The 16757-nt window shown below is 40.9% G+C and overlaps 1 protein-coding gene across 1 annotated transcript in view; it reads left to right on the top strand.

Annotated features, from left to right (window-relative positions):
- The window catches only part of chd7 (chromodomain helicase DNA binding protein 7), a 277990-nt gene extending 264925 nt beyond the window's left edge, over positions 1–13065 (top strand). Inside the window, exons 35-38 of the mRNA XM_078540439.1 lie at positions 676–900; positions 8723–8863; positions 10397–10501; positions 11049–13065. Coding sequence (XP_078396565.1) covers positions 676–900; positions 8723–8863; positions 10397–10501; positions 11049–11960 — 1383 coding nt within the window. The 3' untranslated portion in view covers positions 11961–13065. The remainder of the gene's footprint in view (positions 1–675; positions 901–8722; positions 8864–10396; positions 10502–11048) is intronic.
- Positions 13066–16757: the final 3692 nt, after the last annotated feature.

Raw genomic sequence — 16757 nt, 5'->3', positions numbered from 1 at the left:
GATTATCAGCCTTCATCTCAATTATGAGTTCAGTAAGCTACCATTTCCATTTTTGCTAACTTAGGCTAGCGTTAGATGGACTTCTAGAAGGAGGGTTTGCACTTCATACCCTTGGTGTGCTCAGTAATCTCCTGAGCAACATTGCCGTTTGTTTTGGCTAACCCCTTCTTCCCAAATCACTTTGCATAGATACAGAAATGACTATGTAACTGCATTCATAGAACTGGCATAATGAAACTAGGAATCTCTGTTGTACTGAGAAACATTCAAGACTCTTAGAGTCATAGTCATAAGAGTTTTACAGCACAGAAGCAGGTCCTTTGGCCCATCGTGTCCATACCGGCCATCAAGCACCTATCTATTATCCTATTTTCCAGCACTTGGCTCATAGCCCTGAATGCTATTAACTCTTGTTAAAAATAATTTAGGTTTTGTCTAGAATAAAGCTGAGTGGATAAAGCTCACTGACATGTACAGTACAGAAGTCATAAAATAACAATACCTTTGACTTCCCCTGTAAAGATGGAAAATTTGTACACGGAAACATAAGAATGAAAGTATTTTGTTTGCTTAAATGCCTACCTGGGTTTTCACATATAAAGTCCCCTGATGGTGTAGGCAATTATCTGTAATTATCTGTTTGCATAATTAGTAATGATGCATTTTGAATTGCAGGATGATGCAGAAGTGACCAAAGCTTTTGAGGAGAGCACACAGTCAGCATCACAACCAAGGAACATTCCATCCCCTGGTCAGTTGGACCCTGAGGCACACATCCCTGTTATTAATTTAGAAGATGGGACCAGACTGGTGGGAGAAGAAGCCCCCAAAAATAAAGATTTGGTGGAATGGCTGAAAGTTCATCCAGCTTATACTGTAGACATGCCTAGTTATGTACCAGTAAGTGTAGCAATACAGATATTTACATGATACAATGTTCAAAGAACAGTATCTGTTTACCATAAAAATTTACAGCTACATTGCACTGGCATTTTTTGTACTAAATGACAAAACTTCCCAAGCTTACAGATTATAATGAGGTTTTCCAGTTTTTAGTATTTTTTGAATTTCATTTTTTGTGGCTGCTATTGTCAGTGGAATTGAACTTTTGAAGGGGAATAAAATTAAACGGAAATAAATTAACTTTAATCTCAGAATAACATTCCAAACATTGTGTAAATAAATATCCATGCAGTAATTGCCTATTCCCATTAATTTGAAGAAAGCTCAGAACCTCATGCAAATCACTTTTTTTAACGTTCCTTCCAATATTTGATTTGTAGGTTTCAGACAACATCAGTCCTTTTCGAGCTTTTCTTCATGGGAACCCCCCATGTAGGCATTAAAACACCCCTGGGAACTCCTATCCTAACTTTCAAAAGATGTGTGAACTACTCATAGGAAAGCTATGCTATACTTCCAGAAAATATTTATTACAGTGAAACAAACAACATGCCAGGAAGTTATCAATTATAGGGGGAAAAAAAAGAGTATAGAATGCAGAGTTTGGGACAATCTGCTCTCAAAACACAGTATGATCAGCTGTAATTAGAAATCTAATCACTTTGCTGACTTCTCGGATCTGATTTGGAGACCTGTGGTTTAACCATAAAGTCTAATCCTAACTAACGTGTAGGTGGGAAACTCACTACCTTATGGAAGAGGGCCACCATAGCAGTCTGTTCTAGAGGTCCACTGTTCTCTGGGAAAAGAGCCATCCCCTGAGATCTAACTTAGATCTAGCCAGATACAGCTTAAAATTGTGACACCTAGTTCTCAATCTATTTAATTAGAATAAATTGTCAGCTAGAACACAATTTATTCCCTTCATACTCTGACTGAGGCTTATAAAATAATCTGTAAGTCTGCGCTTCTAAAGTGTGTAGTCCCAATTCTTTTAGTTTATCTTGAACTAAGATGCTTTACGCTGGGAATTCGCCTAGAGGTGGTCCTCTTTCCAAAGCCTCCATATCACTCACCATGTGTGGAGACCAAAACTGGACACAGTATTCCATATGAAGCCTGACTAAGGTCTTTTACAAGAATGAAATATAAAATGTGTTGTTCTTTGTTACCAGTTGTGCATCAAATGTGTAATTAAGAATTCCACTGATCTCAATACTAGACATGTTGTGATAATTCACGAAGCTGATCTTTACCAATGCTACCAATGGCATGGATGCAAACACTGAAGCATTCAAATGAAATTATGCTAAGTTTTCAAATTTGCCACAATTTTCATTCATTGGAGCTGTAATTTCCTGGGCAGTTTAGTTTAATGCTAAGATTTTGTTTAATCTATAACACAGAAGCCATTTGTATATATGGCAAGTAATAATTAGCTAATACAGCCAATTAATGTTGATAGCTTCAACTCATTAAATGGAAGCTATTTTCCATTCAGATCCTTGAGATTCATCTAGCCGCTAAAATGGCCATTTAGCAAAATTCACCATACTCTCCAATTATATATCTGGAGATTGTGCATTGGGATAAAAAAATTCAATTCATAAGATCATACTCTCCAGTTTCTTCAGTCCTGCTTTGAAGTTGGCTTTTGAAGTTAGGGAAGATGGAGGCTTAGTGGTAATTTCTAGTAACCCAGAGGGCCAGGCTAATACTCTGGTTCAAATCCCACCATGGCAGCTGGTAGAATTTAAATTCGATGAATAAATCTGGAATTAAAAGCTAATCTCAGTACGGTGACTATGAAACCATTGCTAATTGTCATAAAACCCGTCTGGTTCAACTAATGTCCTTTAGGGAAGTAAATCTGCTGCCCTTACCTGCTCTTGCATATATGTAACTCCACAGCAATGTGGTTGACTCTTAAATGCCTTTTGAAATGGCCTAGCAAGCCATTAAAAAGGAATGAAACCAGGCGGACCACCTGGCATCGACCTAGGCACCGGAAACAGCAGTGGCACGCCCAAACCTGACGACCCTGCAGAGCCCTCCTTACTAGTATAAGGATGCTTGTGCCAAAATTGGGAGAGTTGTCTCACAGACTAATCAAGAAATAGCCTGACATAGTCATACTTCACCGAATCATAACTTAAAAGTCAACGTCCCAGACACCACCATCGCCATTGCTGGATACATCCTGTCCCACCAGCTGGACTGATCCAGCAGAGGTGTTGGCACAGTGCTAAACAGTCGGGCAGGAGCTGCCCTGGGAGTCCTCAGTATTGACTCTAAATCCCAAGATGTCTCATGGCATCAAGTCAGACGTAGGGAAGGGAACCTCCTACTGGTTACCACCTACCATCCCACCGCTCAGCTCTTCCATGTTGAACACCAATTGGAAGAAGTACTGAGGGTGGAAAAGGCACAAAATGTACTCTGGGTGGGGGACTTCAAATCTATCACCAAGAGGGGGTTGGTAGCACCACTACTAACCAAGCCGGCTGAGTCTTTAAGGACATAGCTGCTAGACTGGGTCTGCATCAGGTGATGAGGAAACCTACAAGAAGGAATAACCTACTTGACCTCACCAATCTACCTGACACAGATACATCTGCCCATGATAATTTTAATCGGAATGACCATCATGTAATCCCTGTGGAGACAAAGTTCCATTTTCACATTGATGATGACCTCCCTTATGCTGTGTGGCAACACCACCATGCTAAATGGGATAGTTTTCAAACAGATTTAGTCACTCAAAACTGGGCCCTCAACAGCAGCAGAATTGTATACAACCACAATCTGTAACCTCGTGGCCCGGCATATTTCCCACTCTACTATTCACAGAATCACAAAATTGTTACAGCAGAGGTTGCCACAAAGCCAGTGGATCAACCCTGGTTCAATGAAGAGTGCAGGAGTAGCACCAGGCATATCTAAAAATGTGACAACCTGGTGAAGTTACATCACAGGACTACTTGCATTCCAAACAGCAGAAGCAGTATGTGGTAGAGCTAAGCAATCCCACAAATGGATCAGATCAAAGCTCTGCAGCCCTGCCACATCCAGTCGTGAATGGTGGTGGACAATTAAACAACTAACTGGAGAAAGAGACTCCACAAATATCCTGATCCTCAATTATGGAGGAGCCCAGCACAGTGCAAAAGACAAGCTGAAGCATTTGCAACCATCTTCAGCTGGAAGTGCCAATTCAATTTACTCCATGCGATATAGAAATATCTGAAAGCACTGGATACTGCAATGACTATAGACCCTGACAACGTTCCAGCAATAGTACTGAAGACTTGTGCTCCAGAACTAGCTTCACCCCTAGCCAAGCTGTTCCAGTACAGCTACAGCAGTGGCACCCACCCAGCAATGTGGAAAATTACCCAAGTACGTCCTCTCGATCTGCGAGATCTTCACCGGGGCATACTAAAGAGCTCACCGGATTGATCTAGGTACCTGAATCTCATCTTAAGCTTCCCTATTGCCTGCCTGATCATCACTCGGGTGGACTTGTATCATGTTTTGTATTCTCTGCTGCAGTGTGGGGGTTCCTCACAGGCATGAGTAGCTATTTCTTCAATAAGTAGCTTTTTCCCCCAAGAATCTATCCCTGAAGGTGCATGGGGGCTGGAACAGCTCTGGTACCTGAGACTGCCTATGTGTAGTGTTGTGGCTGCTTCCCGATAACCATGCACACACCTGAAGGATATGCTTGTGATGGTCACAGAGCAGTTGTACATTGATGGAATGGAAGCCCTTGCTGTTGATGAAAGCTGGTCCGTGGGAGCCTTGATGGCAACATTTGTGCAGCCGATGACATTTGCACTTTATGTACGAAAGAATGTGCAAGGTTACGGGGATAAGGCAGGGGAATGGAACTAGTTAGAATGCTCTTTCAGAGAGCCAGTGCAGGCTCGATGGGCTGAATGGCCTCCTGCACTGTAAAGATTCTGTGACTGTCTACAAAAAGCAAGGAAAATCCAACTCAGCCAATTACCGCCCCATCAGTCCACACTTGATCATCAGCAAAGTAATGGAAGGGGTCATCGAAAGTGCTATCAGGCAGCCCATACTCGCAATAACCTGCTCATTGCTCAGTTTGGGTTCTGCCAGGGCCACTCAGTTCCTGACCTCATTACAGCCTTGGACCAAACATGGATAAAAGAGGTGAGGTGAGAGTGACTACTTTTGACATCAAGGCAGCATTTGACCAAGTATGGCATCAAGGGGCCCTAGCAAAACTGCAGTCAATGGGAATTGGCGGGTGTGGGGGGGGGGACTCTCCACTGGTTGGAGTTGTGGCTGTTGGAGGTTAATCATCTCAGTTGCAGGACATCACTGCAGGAGTTCTTCAGGGCAGTGTCCTCGGCCCTATCATCTTCAGTTCCATTGAAGTGACCTTCCCTCTATTATAAGTTCAGAAGTGGGCATATTTGCTGCTGATTGCTCAGCTTTCAGCACCATTCGTAATTCCTCAGAAGCAGTCTGAAGCCCATATCCATATGTAGCAAGACCTGAACAACATTTAGGCTTGGGCTGATGAGTGGAAAGTAACATTCATGCCACAGAAGTGCCAGGCAATGACCATCTCCAACAAGAAAGAACCTAACCATCTCCGCTTGATTGTCAGTGGCATTACCATCGCTGAATCCTCCACTATCAACATCCTGAGGGTTACCATTGACCAGAAGCTGAACTGGACCAGCCATATAAATGCTGTGGCTACAAAAGTAGGTCAAAGGCTGGGAATTCTCCTCTTGCATAATTTGCCTCCTGGCTCCCCAAATCCTGTCCACCATCTACATGGCAAAAGTCAGGAATGTGATGGAATACTCTTCAATTGCTTGGATGAGTGCAGCTCCAACAACACCCAAGAAGTTCAACATCGTCCAGGACAAAGCAGCCAATTTAATTGGCACCCCATCCACCACCTTAAACATTCACTCCCTCCACTGCTGTTACATAGGGGCAGTAGTGTGCACCATCTACAAGATGCACTGCAACAACTCACCCAGGGTCCTTCAACAGCACCTTCCAAACCCACGACCTCAACCACCTAGACAGACAAGGGCACCAGCTGCATTGTAACATCACCATGTGCATATTCCCCTCCAAGCCACATACCATCCTGACTTGGAATTTTATCACCATTTCTTCACTGCTGCCGAGTCAAAATCCTGGAACTCACTTCCTTACAGCACAGTGGGGTTCCTGCACCATATGGACTGCAGCGGTTCAAGAAGGCGCCTCACCACCACACCACCTCAAGGGCAATTAGGGATGAGCAATAAATGCTGGCCTAGCCAGTGACGCTCACATCTCATGAAAGAATAAATACAATTGTATTCTTTCCCTATCCCCACACAGCTCCTCCATTTCTGTATTTTGGAGATCACTTTGAGCCTCTATTATGTAGCACAAATTCTTGTCCAAAACTCTACACTTTCTCACACTCTTCTTCCATTTAATCCATTGCGCTTTATCTCAACTAAACAAGCATCAGGGCTGGGATTTAGAGCAGACATGAAATCAAAAACATAGGACCGCACAGCAGAGAATCGTGAATATTGTAGTTGGAACATTGGCCGTACAGTTTGTGTACCATACAGACTTATGGAAATAATTCATTTGGAACAAAGTGCAAAAGCATGATTTTTTTTTTCCCTTCCCAGAGCAACTGAAGTTTATCTTTTTATGCAATGGCCAATTCTGTTTTATATACAATGCTTCAGCAGAAGTGGGCTTCAACTGAAATATATTGATTATGCCTTTCTCATCAGTTAAGCATATGAAATAGAAAACTTTTTTTAACTCATTTATGGCTATGCCAGCATTTATTGCCCATCCCTAATTGCCTTTGAGAATCACAGAATCTCTCAGTGCAGAAGAGGTCCTTACGGCCCATCGAGTCTGTACCGACATGTGAGAAACACCTGACCTACCTACCTAACCCCATTTACCAGCACTTGGCTGTTATGACGTGCCAAGCGCTCATCCAGGTACTTTTTAAAGGATGTGAGGCAACCTGCCTCCACCACCCTCCCAGGCAGCACATTCCAGACCGTCACCACCCTCTGGGTAAAAAGGTTTTTCCTCACATCCCCCCTAAACCTCCTGCCCCTCACCTTGAACTTTATGTCCCCTCGTGATTGACCCTTCAACTAAGGGAATAGAAGGTGGTGTTGAGCTGCCTCCTTGAACCACTGTAGTCCATGTGATGTAGGTACACCCACAGTGCTGTTTGGGAGGGAGTTCCAGGATTTTGACCCAGCCACAGTGAAGGGAAGGGCGATATATTTCCAAGTCGGGATGGTGAGTGACTTGCAGGGAAACTTTCAGGTGGTGGCATCCCTATCTATCTGCTGCCCTTGCCCTTCCAGATGGTAGTGGTTGTGGGTTTGGAAGGTGCTGTCTAAGGAGGCTTGGTGAGTTCCTGCAGTGCATCTTATAAATGGTACACACTGCTGCCACTGTGCATCAGTGGTGGAGGGAGTGAATGTTTGTGGATGGAGTGCCAATCAAGTGGGCTACTTTGTCCTGGATGGTGTCAAGCTTCTTGAGTGATGGAGCTGCATCCATTCAGGTAAGTGGAGAGTATTCCATCACACTCCTGACTTGTGCCTCGTAGATGGTGGACAGGCTTTGGGGAATCAGGAGGTGAGTTATTCACCACAGGATACCTAGCCTCTGACCTACTCTTGCAGGCATAGTATTTATATGGCTAGTCCAGTTCAGTTTCTGGTTAATGGTAACCCCAAGGTTGTTGATAGTGGGGGATTCAGCAATAGTAATGCCATTGAATGTCAAAGGACAATGGTTAGATTCTCTCTTGTTGGGGATGGCCATTATCTGGCACTTGTGTTGTGTGAATGTTGCTTGCCACTTGTTAGCCCAAGTCTGGATATTGTCCAGGACTTGCTGCATTTGGACATGGACTGCTTCAGTATCTGCGGAGTCATGAATGGTGCTGAACATTGTGCAGTTATCAGCAAACATCCCCACTTCTGACCGTATGATGGTTGGAAGGTGATTGATGAAACAGCTGAAGATGGTTGGGCCTAGGACAGTATCCTGAGGAACTCCTGCAGTGATGTCCTGGAACTGAGATGATTGACCTCCAACCACCACAACCATCTTCCTTTGTGCTAGATATGATTCCAACCAGCAGAGAGTTTTCTCCGATTCCCATTGATGCCAGTTTTACTAGGGTGCCTTGATGCCACACTTGGTCAAATGCTGGCTTGATATCAAGGGTAGTCACTCTCGCCTCACCTCTGGAGTTCAGCTCTTTTGTCCATGTTTGAACAAAGGCTGTAATGAGGTCAGGAGCTGAGTGGCCCTGGCGGAACACAAACTGAGCATCGGTGAGCAGGTTATTGCAAAGCAAGTGCCGCTTGATAGCAATGTTGACCCTTTGCATCACTTTATTGATGAATGAGTGCAGATTGATGGGGTGGTAATCGGCCGGGTTGGATTTGTCCTGCTTTTTGTGTACAGGACGTGGGCAATTTTCCACATTGCCGGGTAGCTGCCAGCGTTGCAGCTTGGCTGGGGCACAGCAAGTTCCGGAGCACAAGCCTTCAGTACTATTGCCAGAATGTTGTCGGGCCCGTGGCTTTTGCAGTGCTCAGTGCCTTCAGCCGTTTCTTGATATCCCGTGGAGTGAATCGAATTGACTGAAACCTCTTTGTACGTTGCTAGGAATTCCAGCCATATAAATATATATTCACAGAGCTATGAATGCTTTGTTTAAATGTGTATTACCAAAATGATGCTGGTGAATTTTTGCCTTTTTTCCATTTTACAGAAGAGTGGAGAGGTGCTGTTGACCCCATTTCAAAAACCTAAACAGAAAAGGCATCGCTGTAGAAATCCTAACAAACTGGATGTGAACACTTTGACAGGAGATGAAAGAGTGCCTGTTGTTAATAAAAGAAATGGGAAAAAGGTATGGCTACGTAAAGGGAGAGAACTGGTAATCTGGCAAGAACTCAAGTCGCTTTAGCCAATTTATCCTTTGTGTCAGCACTAAAATTGGCTCCCCTTTTACACCGCATTGAAGTTTCAAGATAATTAGCACACCTATCAGAACAGTACAAAAGCTGATTTGCTAATATCGGTTTTAAGCCAGCTATATGTATAGTGGGAGATAAGTTTTATTGCTAAACTTCCCAAAATACTTTGCATCCAACGAATTACTTTTGAAGTGTGTGAAGAGAAAAACATTTCAGGCTTACTGGGAAAAGTGAGGGGAATGGGCCTAGGTGAGTTGCTCTTACAGAAAGTTGGCACAGACACAATAGACTGAATGGCTTCCTTCTGTACTGTAACCAGTCTATGATTCTGATAAATATGACAGACACTGCGTGCATAGCAGGATCCCACAAACACCCATGGGATGGATGGACAGTTACTAAATTTTTTTGTTGAGTAAGAAATGTTGGCTGGATATCAGGAGAACTCTACTCTTCTTTGAATAGTGTCATCAGATCTTTTACATCCACTTGGATGCACTTCTGAGAATGCAACATACTCCCAGTACTTCACTGCTCAAATTCTGAAGTAGAGCTAAAATGGATAGCCTTTTGACTCCCTACTAACTGAGCCAAGTTGGCGAGGTATTCCTAATTTTTGGTTATTTGATTTGTCAATTATTTTAGCAGATGTAAATGTAAAATAAATTGAAGCTAGTAAGTTTAATCATCTTGTAAATAAAGTTACATTTAAAAGCCAAACCTACCATGGGATTTTCTTGTGGAATGACCTTATGGACATTTTGTAATATTTATAATGGAAAGTAGTTTGTTCCCAGTTTGCATTTCTGAGGATATTTCACTGCAGTTTTTTTAATATTCTAGTTTTAGATCTAATTAGCTTAACTGTATAGCTGACTAGCTGATTAACTTTGTCTAAAAAATGCCATGTTGGTCATTTATACACCTTTAACATCACTAGTCTGAAACTTATCGAACAGCATGATCTTTATTTTGTTGGGGTTGTACAAGTGAATTTTTGTAAATTGCCTTGTGTATGAAAAACACTGATGAAAATGTCTTTGAAATTGAAACTCTAAAGATGCTGATCAGGCATTTTAAATAGTTTCTATAACAACTTTTGTCGGAGTATTAATTGTTGCATTATGATAATCCACATGGTGGAGCTGTTGGAAATTATTGTGCATATTTCTCCCTATCATTATTTTTTCTATAATCAATCATCTCATTTCTTTATAATCTGTGTAGTGGTGAACACTAGTTTTAGAACATGGCAAATTGTATTCAAAATTTAACCAGTTGCCACTGGAAATATGTAATGATATTTTTTTACAATAGTTTACACTTTCTTTGACTCCTTGAGGCGAAATATTTTTCAACAAAGGAAGATATATAAAGAATGCATATTCAAGCTTTGGGTAATAAGCCGGAAACCGAAATTATACACTATCAGAGGCATTAATATTATGTTTTCCCAAATTTGTTAGATGGGTGGTGCCATGGCCCCGCCAATGAAAGATCTGCCTAGATGGCTTGAAGAAAATCCTGAGTTTGCTGTTGCACCTGATTGGGCAGATGTTGTCAAGCAGTCTGTAAGTGTGGCTATTCTTGTCATGAGTTAGTCTTAGCAAAACAAAATGAATGCATACACTCAAACTGTAAAATGTATTGTCTTTTGACTTTAGGAATGGAGTTTTGTTTCAGTATTCATTCAGCAAAAATTAATTATTTTCTGTATTCTGGATTAGTTATGATTATATCAGGTGACTGCACTTTACTTTTCGTAGCACACTACTAAATTGTAGCACAGCACAGTTGATTTGCTAAAACTCACTTTAAGATGCTAATCTCAATTTTGCAAAACAATGTCAAGTTGAGTTTTGTGAAAATAATATAATTTTGAATTGCAAAGTCTGCAATGTGATTCATAAATTCTGGTAGAGACTTTTTTTCAGGAGTTATTATAATACTTATGCATTTTAGTTTTTGTCACTTGTTATTAATGGTGTTTGTTGAACCTGGTATATATTAAATTATATTGGAAAGGGGGACATTCCTTGGTTGCCCCTAGTGTTTTGTCTTGGGAGTGTTTAGTGCATTTTAGGATTCATGACAATGACACCGATGATCTTTTTTCAGGGTTTTCTACCAGAATCCATGTTTGACCGTGTTCTCACTGGACCTGTTGTTAGAGAGGAGGGCGCAAGTAGAAGAGGGAGAAGGCCTAAAAGTGAGATTGCCAAAGCTGCTGCGGCTGCGGCTGCTGCTTCAGCCTCAGGAATAAACCCACTACTGATGAACAGTCTCTTTTCTGGAATGGATCTAGCGAGCCTGCAGAATTTACAAAACCTGCAAAGTCTTCAGTTAGCTGGATTGATGGGCTTCCCATCAGGCCTTGCTACAGCTGCTACAGGAGATACAAAAAACCCTGCTTCTTTACTACCACTGATGCTTCCAGGCATGGCAGGGCTGCCCAATATGTTTGGACTTGGAAGCTTGTTAAGCAACCCCTTGACTGCTACAGCTAGTACTTCCTCAGCAACATCGGGTCCAAGCGAAACAGAAAGTGGCATTTCATGTAAAACAGAAAATGACAAAGAAAATGATAAAGAAAATGAAGATAAGGAAATAAACAATGCTGAATCTACAGTTGATTCTAACAATGCAAGTTCAAGTTCTTTCACAGCTCCTGCAACCACTGGACTATCCAACAACCCTCTTGCTTTCAACCCATTCTTGCTTTCCACTATGGCTCCTGGATTATTCTACCCATCTATGTTTCTTCCTCCTGGGCTGGGAATGACCTTGTCTGGTTTTCCTCATACTACACTAGCTGGACTACAGAGCACAATAAGCTCAAGTGGTGACAAGGAGGACAAGACAGATGGAAAAACGGAGGACAACAGTTTTATAGAAGGAGAAGCCAATTCAGATGACAGTGATCCTACGGGAAGCCCTAGTAAACCAGCAGATTCTTCCCTTGTGGAAGATGAATTGGCACAGGTGACAGGGTTGGACTCAGTTGAGGGAGAAGATAATGATGAGGACTAATTACATTTCCAGTTACTTAAGTGTTTTAAAACTCTTCAAGTCGTAGTCCTACTGTTTACATATTCATTAACTGTCCACACATAGTTTTTTAAGCTATCTCTGTAACATAGTGTAGCAAAGTTCCAAGTCATGTTATGCAGATGTCAAAGATGTCTTGGTCATAAGTATTATGCAGTGCATTATTTATTATCCTAGAAGCGATATCAAGTTCAAAATTGTGTCAGAATTTAAGCAATGAAGTTAAAACAAATGCTCTGCTTTTCGTTTTTCAATGGTAATTTGTGATGCGCAGCAAACTTCAATCATGGCATGTGATTGTTAGTGACCGAAGCAGTTTCTGCTTATAAAGGAATAATGAAGATGTATATTTAACATTGCTGTGAAGAGCACAGATGGACAAAAGTCATTGTAGAACATATCATGCCTATAGATTTGACTGTAAATAGAGTCCACACTGACAATCCCCACGATAGTGTGAAGGTCTCACCCCAGAGGCACAGCAATAACTTGGCAGCTGTTGAATGTTTTTTAAAAAAAAATCTGGACAATAAAACGCCTAAAGGGTGACCACAATTTCTGACTTAAACTACAGTTGATTTGCATTGTCTCATGATTTTTTTTCTTGTAATGCACTGTTATAAACAAAATTCAGGTACATTTCTCTAAAGAAAGGACTTTGTTACTTTAGCCACAAAGCTAAACAGCATTACCTCAGTTCTACTAGCATTGAAGTTTACAAACATGACTTTGTAAATGTATGTTTTCTTTGTTGTGATGTTTTTTTTAAAAAAAAATGAAAACTGCTATCATGTAAGATAAGATGTAAATTGCTGCCAACTGTAGTAACGATGCTTTTAATAAAAGTGACCCATGATATGCAGTGACATGTACTGTAGAACAAGCAAAAGTCTAGAGAAACCAAATTATGATTGGTATTCACTAGTTACATTGCTTAGTAGCAATAGAAACACATACCATATTCTGGCTCCTGGAAAGGTTTTTTTTTTGGTTTTATTGGTGAAGTAAATGTTTACAAATGGACAATACATGTACTTAAAATACAATGAAATTTAGCTTTATTATTAAACCAATTCAGTATTAGGCATCCTGGTTTCATTATATTCTATTCTCTTTTCACCTGTTAAAAATGCTGATATACTGCATAGCATTACTGTAAACAATATATTGGTAGGTTCTAAAGTCAAGATCCATCAGATTAAACTGCTTTTCTCACTCAGCAGGCAGCAGCACATTGTGTAGCCCAAAGCGCCAAATGTGGTGCTCCTCCCTCCCCACTTACTCTTTTTTTTAAAAAGTGGGGAGAGGGGAATCCCCACTCCATTATGTTGCAATGCTATTCCATTTACCGCTGTTACACGACATTCAGTTTAGATAATGAAAAGTTGTAACGGAATCAAAGTCAGTTTAAATTTGGTTAGCCTTTGTCCAATTTCCAACAAATACTATCCAAAACATACAATAACTTGCTTAAAGAAGAACCTTTGAAATTGTAATGCAGTATTTCTTGTGTGATGTGAGTTACAAGTTTTTCACAATCGGTGAATAATAAATCCAGTATTGCAGCTTTCAAAAGGAGTTGTTTTGTTTGGAAGTGTGAAGTTGTTTAAGATTTTTGCTCCTGGAAATGTCTCCCTTGCACACAGATGTTAAACATTTCTTGCTAAATCGTGAGCTATTTGAGTATACATTAAACTATGGAAAATTAATTTGGTAGCCAGTACAATTTATTCACATTTTTTATATTCACCAGTAGTTAAGAGTTATATGTGACATCATGAGATATTACAGTTTATCTAGCTTCACATTAACACCATCTAATGCTTATCTGCATTTAAAAAAAATCATTTTTGGTTCAAATGCTAAGACCGTAAGGGGAGTAAATTCCATCAATAATGAACTTATTTTAATTTATTCACTTTTTCAGTTGCTTTCAATGCTTCTCAACTTTATTTCACCAATCACTTGGACTTTTGAGAATTTTCTTCCCAAGAAATTAGGATTTCACTCATAAAGCAATGCTCTGATGTAGGGTTAAAACATGGGAGGGAGAGGGGTAAGTAAGTAGCAAAATATTCTGTGTTAGAAATGTAGCCCTGAATGGCAGACCATTTACTGTGAAATATTTATTTTATATTAGGTACTTATGGGGTAAATGGTAGACACAGTTTCTAACATGTTCTTAATTTTCTCTCTATATAAATAGCTTGATGTCCCAAATGGAAAATCTATCAAGACATTATCCCTGAAGAAATTTGTGCTATACCTAACCTGTGCAACTCCTGTATTTTTCTCCTGGCATTGATATTAAGTTTAGCACAGCAGAAAAGAGCTACTTTGTTGCTCTTCAGGACCAATTGCAATTTTGGACATTCTGCAAATCATCAACATCAACTTTTTTCTTTTTGCTATTTTGACAACTCATTTAAAAATCTGCAAGACCACTTGCGTGATTACCCTCAACTCTTGCAGGTACTGAAACCCCAGCTTCCAGTAATATGCCATTAGTGTTTTTAATTTGCTGGATTGAATAATCTGAGCCAAATTATATCTTGTCATTATCACTACTTTGGTCAGTAATGGTTGCAATATTAAGCCAGTTTCTTTGCAAGTGATTTCTTCTGTACTGACTTTGTGGATAAATGCACAGCACGATGTAAAACTAAACATGGATTTTTAATCTTTGGATTATTTGATTGGTGCCAAATGCCCTTCGACTACAAGGGAGTAAAGTCAGCTCCTGGAGCAGAAGTTTTCTCTCGGGCGGTTCCGTGCCCAGCACGAACGAGAGTAAAATAGTGCACGATGACATTGGGCCCAACGCCATCGTGCGCACTCGCGATATTTCGCACGGTGGGCGCATGCAAGAGGAGGTAGTGCACCTGTCTACAAGAAAGAGGCCTATTAAGGCCCTTAATTAAATCGGATTTTTCACTGCCTGTCCAACCGTTTGGTTGGCGAGCGGGCAAATAAGCAAAGCAGCCTTTGGATTTTTGAAGAAACTTCATCCATGGGCAAGATGAGGTTTCCAATATTAATTAAAAATAAAATAAAAATGTTTAAATCTTGTTTATAACATGTCCCTGCTCATGTGATAGGGTCCACATGAGGGGACATGTTCACCTTATTTTTTAAATCTTTATTTGTACTGTTATAAATTTTCAGCTCCCTGAGGCAGCTCTGTGCCTTCAGGGAGCTTTCAGTGTGCGCATCCGCATTTGTGCGCAAACTTCCGCACTCGTCGTCCTCCCGCCCCCCCCACCCCGGCAGCACACCGCGTTGCAGTGTGCAATTCACGCTGGCTGCCCGTTCATTGGCCTTCCAGCGTGACATCGCAGTCGAGGCCCGATGATGGGCAGCAGTCGGTTTTGCAACCACTCCTGGGTCCACCTGCTGTGGCTGCCAGACGAGGGCAAAATTCAGCCCCTGATTTTGCTGGAACATATGTGGATGTCGAGTGAGGATAGGATAGCTCCTCATGCAGTGGAACATAGGAGTTAGCTATTGACTGCTCGAGCTTGGTCTATAATAAATTAGATCATTCCTGATATCTCAAGTCTAGATACTTTAATTGACACAACATACACAGAAGTATTCCAGATTTTTACTCCATTTGTATGAAAAAGTGCTTTGATTTCACTCCATCTGACCTAGCTTTATGCTCCCTTGTTCTGAATTCCTCCACTAGAGGAAACATTTTCTCTGTACTTAGCTCAACAAATCCCTAATTTAAGAACATTCTCAATTCCAGGGAATATCAACAACCAGGTTAATGCAGAACTTAGCCTTGTAAACAAAGGCAATTTTATAAGAAATGGGGAGGAGAGTTTGGCAAAATCGTGTAAACTTTGGTAAAGGAACTAGCTATACATTCCTGGCAAAATTTAAGTACACCCAAGTCCCTTTGAACATTAATATTTACAAGTTTCACGCCTTTTAAAAAAATTCTGTTTTTCTGTTCTCATAACCAAAGTGAATAACCTCTCATTTCCCACATTATCATTCATCTGCCACCTTGTTGCTCACTCACTTAACCCATCTACATTTTTTTACAACCTCTTTGTGTCCTTCTAAGTTTGCATTTGCACCTGGCCTTGTATCATCAACAAACATAGATAAATGACTTAGATGAAGAGACAGAAAGTAATTAATATAGATTGTAAGTACCTTAGACCCCACCACTGATCCTTGTGGCACTCCACTAGTCATAGCCTGCCAACTTGAAAATGCCCTTTTTATCCCTACTCGTCACTTCCTGTCCCTTGACCAATCCTCTATCCATGTTAATCTATCACCCCCAACTCCATGTGAGCCCTTACCTGGTGTGTGGCCTTCAGCAAATGTCTTTTGAAATCCAGGTATCATAGATGGTGATGTATAAGACCACCCCATTTTCGGCACCAAATGTATGTTCAGGCTTAAACTTGATGTTTAAGCCGACCTTTCATTTTTCATCTAATAAATGCACGTTTAGGGCTATACCCGCAATTCTTCATCTCAGAAATACATGTTTTACTCACCTTACAAGCCAACACACGGGATCAAGCAGGTGAAACAGACCATGTTGCCAAGAAGATGCATGGGAGTTTAAGATATGCCAACACAGACTGCACATGGCAACCAACAAACAGAAATGGGTCCTTCTGCAAAAAAAAATGAAGTACAAAGCTGATTTCAAGCTAAAAGTCGTAATATTTGTAAACTCAATGAATAACGACTGCAATGAGGGAATTCCGTATTAGTGAAAAACTAGTGCAAGAATGGAAGAAGGAATCTGCT

The sequence above is a fragment of the Cetorhinus maximus genome, chromosome 4 (assembly GCF_964194155.1).
Source record: "Cetorhinus maximus chromosome 4, sCetMax3.hap1.1, whole genome shotgun sequence".
Classification (NCBI taxonomy): Eukaryota; Metazoa; Chordata; class Chondrichthyes; order Lamniformes; family Cetorhinidae; genus Cetorhinus; species Cetorhinus maximus.
Note: the sequence above shows the minus strand (reverse complement) of the source record. Positions and strands in the feature narration are given on the sequence as shown.